The following is a 12,385-nucleotide window of genomic DNA, read 5'->3' as shown; positions in this document are numbered from 1 at the left end:
AATGATTCACTGGTAAAAATTTATAAACAGCACAGAGAGCACAAGCTGTAGTTGAGGGCTCTCCCTTCTCAAACTATCATCTCTGAACTACAAAATAAGGATATCTCTTGCTTTGCCTCTTTCTCACTCCTCACAAATCCTGCACTGTTTTCTGCTCAGTGGCCTAGCTTTGACAGGATGAAATGGCAACATCATTAACTTTCTTTTAACCCGTGATCAGAACAGATATCAAAGGGCTAGAACACTGGATTCAAATTCCCTCAAACTGAGGAAGCAACTTAACTCAGCTCTTCTCGTTTTGGGCAACTGTTCTAATTATTAGGCAACAGGAAACACTATCCACCAAGAGTTTGGAGTAAGTCTTCGAGACCCTTCTTCAGAGGCCAGTCCAGGCACCTAGAATGTGAAGCCCACAGCTTTAAAAAAGAGACAAGGCCAGAGTTGCTCAGCTCAGGAAATTTGTCAGGGTTACTGGGCATGCAGAGACGCAGCCATTTAGGCAACTAAGCAAAAAAGTTAGGTGCCGAGTTCTTGACTCATGATTTTGTAAGATCACTGTTTTGAGTCAGGCACCTAAATTCCACCTAAATTAAGGGTGGGGATGTAAATCCCTTTCTGAATGGGAGCCTCATCTCTTTCTCTCAAATACGCCTAATAACCAGAGATGCGTATTTTAGCACTGAAAATTTAACAAAGCAGACCAATAAAGTCAGAAGAGCCATGGCAATCCACTGCGGTGAAAAATCAGGCACAAATATTCATGAGTTTTGTACTGTATTACTCCTGGATTTACCAGTGTAATGGGTAATGGACTGCAAGATTCACAGCACTGCTGGAGGGGAGGCCATGCTCAGCGTGTCCCTCCCCGTGCCTCGCCAAGCAGAGTTAGTCCTGTACGGAGGCAGAGGGCACTTGCCCTGATCCCAGAGCACCTGCAAAGGCTGTGCCAGCGGTGCCACCAGCCTGAAGCGCCCACAGGAGGAAGGTGTGGGGGAGAGACACAGGACTTCATACCTATCCTGGCCAAGACAGTGCCCCTTGCGTCATAATCTCATTTTTCATGTTTGTATCTTGGACTGTTTGTTTTCCTATTAACGTACTCTGATTCATGGGTTCCCAAGCTCTATTTGTCATCTGGAACCTCTGTTCCAGTTCAGTCCGAAGATCAGGGTTTGTTAATACAAATTATTGGGCAATGTTCCATGACCTTTGTCAGCAGGTAAGATCAGGGAATCCTAAATTTTAAGGGCAGGAAAAAACATGATTAATGATTGTTAGATGAGTCCCTCTACCCAATGTAATATATGGTCTTCTAAAAACTGGAAGTGAAATGCTGGTCTATTTACCTTTTCACTGGAGAAGGTGCAATAATTTTGGTAGTTCCTTCATTTTCTCCATTTGTTACAATCTGATTTATGCTGCTAGGTCCTGAAAAAAAAATATATAAAAAAATCCTTTAGCAGTTTCCTTGCACACCTATTCAGCCTAATCAGTGTATTAAAACCTTATATAATCCTACTGAACTCAATACAGTATGTGAGATAAAATAACAAGCAAAACAGCGGGTGTATGCTGTACTTGCTAAGGGTGTATAAGGAGCACGTTTTGGTGTCTTATCTTTATTTCTAGTTATACCACATTACAAGAAAATTCAACATGGGTGACATTCATTACTCTTCTACATGAGATGGAGGAGTTAGAAACTGTTGTTCCCACAGGGACACTATGCCACAGCAAACAGGATGGAATTCCCTGCTCAGTTGCTGGTGAGAAGAAAGGTGCGAGGAGAATATAACCTTATTAAGTATGGTATACACTCTGAAAAAGTTTGGAAATCTCCAGTGTAATACCTGTGGCCTCTAAAACAATCCATTAGAGTGGATGGTAAAGCAAGACTAAATGTTTTTTCTAAGAAACTTGATATAGTAACAGTGTGCATAAAGTAGTTGTGAATTGATACAGTAATGCTGTGCACACATCACAAATATTTCCTAAGTTACGACCAGGGAAACAACACACTAATAGATTTGAGAACTAATAATGTAAATAGAGAGACGCAATAAAGAATAATACTCTAACAGAAACAGCCAATGCTCACTTTCAATGAATCAGAAACACCTGGCCAGTATTTGAAGGTTACCTGCCTGTTTTCTAATTTTGTGCCCAATGCTCGATACATTTGGTCCCACTCTTTCTGCACTGTGGGCACTGGAGCCCCCCACCAGAACCAGTAAGGGAACCTAAAGAAGGAGAAGGAAAATGCACTTTCCCCTCTTTCCCATATTTCAGGCTCCAAAGAAGCAGATTTGTGCATTCATGATTTAGGAGCACTGAAGGCCATAGGATCTGGATATATAATACTGGGTTAAAGTCAAAATGGCACGATAAAGTTATGCCGCACAGCTGTATACACCTCAGTATTGTTAAAAGAAAAAGAAGCAACCTATTTAACTTGGTATGTAGAGCAGGTACATCATGCAGATCTGTTAGAGCTTCAACAACAAACAAAAAATACATCAATCACAAAGACGGGCTGGTTTTTATTAGTGCTATTTTTTTTAGTTTTCATGCTGTGCCATTAATATTCACCTATGCTGCCTCTGTGGAAAAGCTGAGGAAAAAAAAAGAAAAAGCTACGTGCCAAAATTCTTCTAACAGAGAGAAAATTACCTGATAACACAGCTCTGTGGAACTATTCCAAGGCTTCCAATACAACTGAATGGCATTTTAATTTCTCTATTAAAATGGTGAACTGTTTATTCCCTAGTTCACTTTAGTGCCCATCTAAGGAGATTTGGTTTGATTCATTAGTTTTAAAAGGGTCCATTTGCCCAAAGGAAAAAAAAATGTGGCAAGTCTTTTTCTTGCTGTTCCATATGGAGATGTTAAAAAAGTAATTTTTCTTCAATTTGCATGTCCTCTTTCCATCTCAATGGCAATTTCAGTCATTTCTAACAAAACTGTTCCCATCTCTAGAAGCAGATGTTATGTAAAACAACAAAACATCACCACTAATGATGTATCTCAGTCCTGGACAGGACTCTTAGGGTGTTCATTGAAGATAATGAAGGATTTCCATTATCTATTGATTGAAACCCATAAAACTGATAGCAAGAAAATGCTAGGTCTTTTGGAAAGATGTAACAGCACCATAGTGTTAATACAGTGCTGGAAACTCAGAGCCTTTTGGTTTGGCTAAAACTATAACTGAATGCCTAAAATCAAACAGGGACTCAATTCTGCATTGTAAGTTTTCTCCATAGCGTGTTCAACTTCCCACATCACCCCTTTAACATACAAAGTCTCTGGGATCTATTCTATTTCAACACAGGCATTTGAGATGCCCTAAGGTATTTTGTCTGGACATCAATTGCCCCTCCAGAAGGGTGTGGGTCTCCTACAGGCTACATCTGCTAGTCTTCTGCAGATGTCTCGGATACAGTAGAGGGTCTCAAGTGGCATTAGTCACCTTGTGTAGGCAACTCAGTCAAGCCATTTAAGTCTTTGACTTTACCACTTTTCTATAATGCAGTTTACTACTTTCCCTACTTAGTTTTTCAGACTAGTGCCCGACAGGGGAGCTGCCAGGGTCCTGTCTTGTACATCCTTTGCTCCTCTGAGGTAAATATGGGCAGAAAGTCTTTGTACCCCCAAAGAAGCAAAGATTGTGACTCTGTCTGCTCTTTTTATTGCTTATGCAAGTTTAAGGATTAGGAAGAATATGGAATATTCTAAATAAAGAAATGCAGAATGCACACAAATTCATGGACAGAATTGGAAGTACTATTTAGGTATTCTGAATGAACACACTATTTTATACAGGAAGCATCAACCAACTTTACAGACTCAATGAAGCACCGTACATATATCCACACAATTATTTTCTGTTTTCAAGAACAAAGCAATAGCTACACTGCCATTAAAACCCACTTGGTAAAAGGACAGAACTACTGACAGAAGAATTAATGGTTTAAGAAACCCAAAAGCTTTTTTGGATGGATGTGGATAAGAAAACATGCAGAACAAAAACCTTCAACCTTCATTAAAGGCATAAAAAACTGCTACAAAAATTTTTGCTGTGACCTCTAAAGAGAGAGGAATACCTACAGTCAAAAATAACAAATAAAGAAAGATGACAGCAAATAAGAACAGGAAAAAGAAATTTATCGACTTTAAGGAAGACATCAGCAGTGAAACTAAGATGGAGTAGGTCAGTGTTAAACTATGTTATACTATAGGATATGTCAGGGTTCCTGATCCCCCACCCCACCCTTTTTGGTGCATTCAGGTACATTTGGCTTGCATTTGCCATCAAACATTCGAGATCGCAAAACCACTATTATAACTTGCCCTTATATAACACTGTTCTACCAACATACATGTCTGTGTAATACAGTATTCCTAATATAAGAACAGACTCCAGAAAAATTGTCCAAACACTAACCCCATTGCCGTATCTTATCTATATTACTGTTTCTCACGTGCCAAGGTAATAGGCCTCTCAAAAATACCTTAGATAGCCAGAAATTTTGAACATCTCACTTGTTGCAGGTTTTCCTGGTTGTTTTGCCTTTTGTTAAATAAAAGTTACAGTCAGTTTTCACTGAACTGAACTTTCTCAACAATGTGAATGCACATGCTTTGATTTGCTTTTACAGCAATCTTGATCCCAGCTTTTGCATTCAAATTTAAACAGACCATTAGATTTTAAAAACTCCAAAAAGTGTGTAACTTCAGGAGCCCAGCAAAACTAATTACGTCATGTCTGTTTCTCATCAATTAAACTCATTTCATTGACATTGCCTGGAAGTAGTGCTTATATTTAAATCTGTTAACGAGGGCAGAAGATAGCAGGAACAAAAGGAAAACAGTTAGTAAGAGTTCATGCTCTGCACTGCATGTTACTAAGAGCTTATAAAAGTGGATGGACTTCTGTATGTCTAGGCAATAACATAGCTTAGCTTACTCTGTGACAACATTTATTTACCAAATGAATTTCCAAACCAGTAGTCTCAAAGGTTTTGTTTACCTCACACCATACACATGAAATGCAAAAGTGGCCAAATCCATCCTTCTACAAAATCTCTGACTTTAAAAAACTTTTAAAGTTAGTAAATCATTTCACAGCTTCTCTGGTGCTAATTTACCTCAGGCAAAAGTCAGTTTATAGAGGTACCTGTCATATAGTTATCATCCCCTTCAGAAACTGTCAAAACCAGTTCCTGTATTTGGGTCATAGACCATAGAGAAATGTGTATTAAAAACTCCTTAATGCAGGTATTGCTAGCCATTCAACAGGACCTTGTTTCGCAGAATGGAGCAATTTTCCTCTGAAGTAGCTTATTGTTCTGGACAAAACAACAAAGGAAAAACATGAATATGACTCAATTGACTTTTAACTCTTTTACATCAAATTAGTGGTTTTCAACTTTTTCCAATGCAAATCCCTTCTGAAATTTCACACCCTGATACAATGCACACACATTCTGATGCAGTTTTCTGCAGCCCCCTTAGAAGTGTCTACAGACCATGGTGCTCAGTGAAGACCGGAGCTGTAAATAATGGACAGTCAGATTTCTGGCAACCAAATCTTTACTCAAACTCAAAATTTCTGTTTTATGGATTTGAATACAACAGCTATTCAGACAGAAAGATAAAAATATGATTTCCTAAGTCAATCCTTTATTTCAGCATACTAACCTACACATCTTTGAACTATCTCCTGCGTTAAGAGAACTCAGATAAAAAAAACGGCTGTTCTATGCGAATATACATATTCCAGGTGGCTAATCCTCTCACTAGAACTGTGCCCTTCTTGAAGCCCAGGTTTCTGAAGATGTGCAATTATGCAGAAAACACAGGAAGGTTCTACTTCTCATACTGTCAGAGAAATTCTTGTGTGCTCTGCTTGGAAAGCTCAAAGTAAATACAGAAGTAAATAATAGTATCCCAACATCCATTTTCTAAAATTTAACTTTTAAACCCAGTCTAATGGTTTTATGGGAAAAGACTCATGACTGAATGCTCAAAGCCAACTGTTCTTGATAACATGACGGAGACGCACCCAGCAGGATAATGCTGGGGGTCTATGACATTACACAGGTTTGTACACAGGGCTGGGATTATGATTGCACGTGCTCGGGACTATCAGAACAGAGCCCTGACCCAGACCCCACAAGAGACAGTACCACAATTTTAATACTCACTTCTGATTTCCCACCTTGCTTTAAATCAGAATGGCGGCATTTATTCTACACTAGTTTAAACAACTACACAGTGTGTGAGGCAGTGACAAATCAAGTCCTCAGTTACCAAACAACAGCAAACACTAAGCAATGCATTTTCCACTGCTGAATAAACTCAGACGTGGGGCAGCAGGTTTGGTCATATAAATGTTTTGCAAGAGGTTCCTGAGGAGCCTGGGGTAAGGAAGGTTTTCAGCGGGCAGCTGTATGCACTATTGTGAAAGTCGAACAAAATGTCAGTCTCATCATAACAGAATAGGACAGAACAATGCAAGATCCTGTTCCGCTGTTTGAGTTTATGATTTATAACCAGAACAAAATGTAATTGTAACTCTTTCTTAACTGAAATGAAATTAAGAGAATATGCAAACTAAACAAGCTATGCATATCTCAAGTTTGAGCTTTTACCCCCCACCCAAAAAAACAAACCCTCTTCTCCCTCTGAACACCAAATTAAAAACTAATCTAAACATACAGGGAGGAAAAACAATTTAGTAGCATAAAAACATTGATTACACAGTCATTGAAGTTTCCTGGTCTGATTTTTCCACTAATCTTAGAACAGCTGACAAATATAATATATTAAGCAAGTGATAAAAGGGAGGTTACTGCATTTTATGCAACTCTAATCTGGTTTCTAGGAAAATAATCTGCTGTGCTAATTCTAAAATGCCTGTCCTATCAAGGGAGTCAGTCAGTGGCAGTGGCTATTACCTAAGAAAGCGAGTTTCTCTGTTCACATTATCATCTCTTTCAATCCCTCCCTTAAAGCACATATATTTTTACTAAAAATATAAAAATAAATATTTTTTATCATTGTTTTAGCATCTGCTCCAACTCCTAACAGGGAGTTCACCAAGTAGCTATAGCCCTAATGGCTTTAGCATATTTTAATGGGCCAGCGAGACAAGGAAACATCATTAGTCACTCAATGGTTCAAAAGATATCTAACCTCTACATTTAAGTGACAGGAAAAAAAGATGAAGAACACACACTATACAACTGCTAATAACAGCAGAACAAGGGTACAGAAAGGAAGAACGAAGGAAACTTGAGATGTCGGAGAAGTCAGAGGGTTTAGCACTTGCATACACACCTCTACGATGGAGGCAATGCAGAACGCACGTGTTACAGCCTCGCATTCATAGGGCCACTCATTCATCTCGCTGCCCCAAAACCATAGCTGTGGCTGGGCCCATTCTTGGCACTGACAGATAACAGAAAGCAAAACAGCTAACTGAACTGGCTGCACAAAGAAAGTATTTTTCATGCATTTAATTTTGCAATCTTAAAAAGAGGAAAAAAGGTAAAGCAGCTGGTGAGGAAAGATGCTGAACTCAGAGAAGGTAGGAAGGAAACTACTGAGTAAGAACTACTTGCAAGTTGTTATTGGGTTTGGGGTTTGGGGAACAGGAGAATAAATGGAACTCTACTTTTCATTACAACAAGACAAATTTTAAGCCATATCCAGCTGGGTACTAACATAAGTGGCATTTGGCAGAAAATACCTTAAGAAATCTGTAATTTAAAGAAGTAAACAAAATTCGGCCTGTTACAAATGCTGAACAGGGCATATTTAATCTTATTATTCCATAAGAAAAATAAAACTAAAAAGACTAGCTATCAATGACAACCACTAATGTAATCTCACTGTGTTAAAGAAATGTTTATTTTAATAAGCAATGTCATATTATTCTCTCAGACATTTCAGTCACAGAAAGTTTTAAGTATCTCATGAGACTATTTATAGCACCAATCTCATTTCTGAGGTCAAAATTATTTTGTAGAAGTAAAATCTACAGTGGATTAGTATTTTTAACCAAGTAAAATATATCAACAAACAAAACTTGATTTATTGTGTTACCTGGACTCAACATTGCCGCATCTAAGAACCCGTTTATGTGAAAAGGGGAAGACTTATCCTAATGAGATGCAACAGTGTCACATGGAGGAGAAGCAGCATTAATCTGCCCTCAGTGTCTGAGAATCCATGTAAATAGAGAAACAGCACAAGCTTTTTATCAACGTGAATGCCCAAATACAAAATGAAAAGATAAAGACTCAAAAATATCCTTATTTATAGAGAATGATGTAGTTTGAACGATGTGGCTCACTTCTCTTACCCCAAATATTAAGTGGGATATGAATCAAATTCCTTTTACTTAAAAATCATTTCAGGTAATACACCCTCACCAGTGGAAAGGGACTGCACATTCAGAACACACAGGTAATAAATTAAGTTGAATTAAAAGCAAAACAAATCCCTAACATACCAGGATGCAGGATACAGATTACACAAATACATATGAATAAGATAGTGAAAAAGTAGACTATTTTATTTTGGAAGTAAAACAAACAAATTAAATCCACCAAAACAACAAACATGCATTGCTCAGCAAATTCTGCATCACCTTACCTCAGTAAAATAGATTATAAGAAGGTCTCAGTTTTCCTCACAGTTAGTTAGGAGGCCACAACAATCCATGAGCACAACACATACACACCCCTACAGCAATACAGACAGACATGCAGTGCCTGGGCTAAGGCAGAGATTATTTCCAATGACAAGTTTACCTCTGAATAGCTATAAAGTTTTCTGCAAAACTGAACTGGAGAGCAATGAGGTGGGAAATGCCATACATCTGGAACTATCACCTTAAGTATGGTGTATGTATCAGTATGGTACGGCCCAGCTGAACAAAAGCCTAAGTTCCTAGGTTCAGGAGGGAACAGCTTCTTCAGTGTTTAGGCACCCATTCACAACTGCAGGCACTGCAAAGAGATACCATAATCCAAATGCAAAGCAGTCCTTCCCTTCTTATACTTAATGCCAAAAAAATCTGTTGTAAACTGCTTATATATTCCAGGGATAATACTTGTAATGACACTACACTTCAATGCCCATTGCAGCTAACAGGCAGAACAGGGACAGAAAATTTCTAGACACACTAACTTTGCTTCTGAATCCAAAGATGCCATCCAGAATCAACACAGGTGATTTCCAGATGTATATACCAGCTTTCTTTTTAAAAATGGTGACTCAAAAGTTTCTGATGCTGTATTAACCTGTGATAAAGAGAAAGCTTACTTACATTTTAAAGCCTAAACAAGGTTTCCACAAACCACTTACACACATGCACATATACTTAACTCCATGCGCATGAGTTCCACTGAAATTTGTACAACTGCTGTCACGAGTGAAGTTAAGGGTAGGCACACAATCACATGTAGAACTGGAGCTTGACGTTAGAAAACCTTTTTGTCCCTATTACTAGATTTCAGGAAACATTCATTGTTTTGGGTAAAGCTCCTGGGATGTGTGCTTAATCTTAAATGTTTCCTCTGATGCCTGAAAAACTTCCAGCTTCCCCTGACATTTTCAGAATGCAGTTATGACTTTCCAACTCACAAATCTGAAGCATGTTAAAACTTCAGAGGGCATGGCAATAACTTCTATTCCACTTAATATCAGAATAAAAGGATACTACACTAGTTTTATCAAACTGGGGAAAGGACATAAAAGAGAGACACCTCAGGTTAAGCAGCTGGAACTATGGGATCCTGACTAAGCAACGCAAATATAAATTCTTCAAACAGAATTTTCAAGAAATAAAAAATACGCGCTGCCTGTTTTCAAACTTCCATTTCATACTTTACATTTAGACCTACAAATATGGATTTTTATCATGTTTGATCCACTTTTTGTCACTTTGTGAATAAAAGCTGGAATTATTAGATCCATTTAAGGTTATGTCTATACTGACCTAAAAGAGAAAAAAAAAAGGGGGGGGGGAGAAAATGCATTTTGAGAGATCCTTGAGGATACTGCAGCATTTTTGATTTGCTTCTTGAAAACAGAATGACTCATAGGCCAAAGAAGAAATCTTTCCATAGGCACAGCATAGAAGGACTTACCGGTCTGTTGTGTTCTTTTCGGATAAGTCTTACTGCGACTTCTTTCAACACACTGGTCAGGCCGGGGAAGCTGAATAGAAAGGTCTCTGGTCATTTGCAAAGCTGTCCTGCCACTTGAAAATGCACCAAAATTACATAAAACAGAATCAGATAAACACATGGAAAAATGTAGGATCTAAGAAACAGAAAATACTTAGATTGAAAAAATGCATGTGGTTTGGGCAGCACTTTTTGTTAGCTACTCATTTCTCATGCCAACTCTAATAGCCCTGCTCTCATGATCAGCTGCATAGCACTACCCTCCCTGCTGTTTATTCCCTTCTGTTTTGAATCAGGCAATGGCAGAATCATCAACAGACTGTGCTGATCTCTCCCCTATAGCTGGTATTTTCCAGGGGAGCTAAGCAACCAAAACAGAATGGTGTTTTACTAAGAAGGGGTGAAGATAGTGTGACCTTTTGTAACCTATCTTCTAATATACAACTTTCTTAAATAATTTGATTGCTTTATTTCCTGAATTCTTTTTGTAAATTTTTATCTCAGTAAAACACATATTTAAGGTTGTTCAGTTTCAGTCAGTAAGGGATACTTGCTCTACCATAGGGGGGTGACGATAAAAAGGGCATGAAAAACCCATTGCAAAGCAAACCGTAATAAAGTACTCTCACTAGCACAGGCCTGACTGATATTGAATTGAGTACAAGACCTAACTCCCATTTATAGTACAGCTCTTTTCCATCACACAATGGAAAAAGTCATTAAAAGTATAAATAAGTTGTTTTATGCTCATTTTAAAGCCCCTTTCCATCTGATGAAGCAAAATAAAGTGGTCATAATACAAACGTAAACCAGGCCCCATACTCCTCCCCAAAACTCTTAGTTTGCTTCAGGAAACTTATTATACAAAAGAAGTAATTGTTAATAGTAACTCCCAACTGCTGTAACACCTGCAGTTCCATGTTTTAAAAGTAATCAGATGTCTTGCTAGGCAGTGCCAAGCAATTATGCCAGGCATTACATATGTAGATATTCCGAGCTATGTGAACAGGCTCCACTAGGATGATTGTGTTTTCACCAATAGCACCACAGGAGTAATCAGCACTGCAGAATTTTGATCTTAAAATTTGTAAAAGGATTAAAGGACAAAAAAATCTCTAACATTACATCAAAGTAATGCTGTTTTTTGATATTCAGTTTCATGTTCTTTTGTTCCCAAGTTAGCCAGAAAACATTTCCGCTCAACTTTTAAGTTCTGCATCCATGCGAGTCTTGCAAATTCCAAAAGCAATTTTAACAAAACCCCTGGGGATAAGACCTTCCACTCACACTAACACCTCTATGTATTAACCAAAGCATCTGATCTTAAGATAGGGAAATTGTTTTCTTGGTATCTGCCTGCCGCCCAAAAAAAAGTACCTGGAAAATTAAAAACAAAACAAAACAAAACATACTATTACAGTCCCAATACATACACAGTCCAAGAACAGAATTATGGCTGCTGCTCTGACCTAATGACGTATGCAGTCAGAAAATACTGTCACTGCCTTAGGTGCCTCAAAAGCTACAAAAGGCAAAGAAGGAGGCAAAAGGCAAAGCTGAAGGATAAACAAAGAAAAGATACTCCAGGCACATGAAAATGCTGTTAGCTATGGTCATTGCTCTGCATTCCAAGGAGAGTTAATGTGTCAAACACCAACTCATTATCACTTTTTATGATTAATACTGGGTAATCAATATGGTGTAACTAGATGTCACATTCCAATTAACTAGAACATCTGCTCAGATCAGGGGAAAATCCTCAACAACCACTACAGTAAAACAGGGAACACTATACTAGAACAAAGAGCTATACTTAGATATGTTCTAGACAAAACTAACATTAAAAAAATTGCTGGCAGTAACAATCACTCCAATGTGGCAATTCAAATCACAGATCAACATTGGAGCTGTTAATAAATAAATAAATAAATAATAATAAAAAGAACCATGTCCAAGAGAAAAGGGATTTAACGTACCAGTGGCAGAAATGACTCAAGTGTAGTAACTGCCACACTGTATTTTTTAATATTCGTAGGAAGGTCCTGGTAAACACAAAACTTTCTTTTCCTACAGCACATAATCTGCCATGCTCCCATCGGCTGAAATGGTCCAACCATTCAGTACTCTGGCAGAAATTCAATATATTCCATACCAGATGAGGTTATGCCATCAGGATCAGACTGGAA

At 38.1% G+C, this 12,385-nt stretch overlaps 1 protein-coding gene across 1 annotated transcript in view; it reads right to left on the bottom strand.

Moving 5' to 3' along the window:
- EPB41L4A (erythrocyte membrane protein band 4.1 like 4A) overlaps positions 1–12,385 on the bottom strand; it is a 134,081-nt gene that overhangs the window by 29,466 nt on the left and 92,230 nt on the right. Inside the window, exons 12-13 of the mRNA XM_067315419.1 lie at positions 10,161–10,273; positions 1,347–1,428 (exon numbers count right to left, since the gene is read on the bottom strand). Of these exons, the coding sequence (XP_067171520.1) occupies positions 1,347–1,428; positions 10,161–10,273 (195 nt within the window). The remainder of the gene's footprint in view (positions 1–1,346; positions 1,429–10,160; positions 10,274–12,385) is intronic.

The sequence above is a fragment of the Apteryx mantelli genome, chromosome Z (assembly GCF_036417845.1).
Source record: "Apteryx mantelli isolate bAptMan1 chromosome Z, bAptMan1.hap1, whole genome shotgun sequence".
Lineage (NCBI taxonomy): Eukaryota > Metazoa > Chordata > Aves > Apterygiformes > Apterygidae > Apteryx > Apteryx mantelli.
The sequence above is the reverse complement of the archived record's forward strand: the minus strand, read 5'-3'. Positions and strand labels throughout refer to the sequence as shown.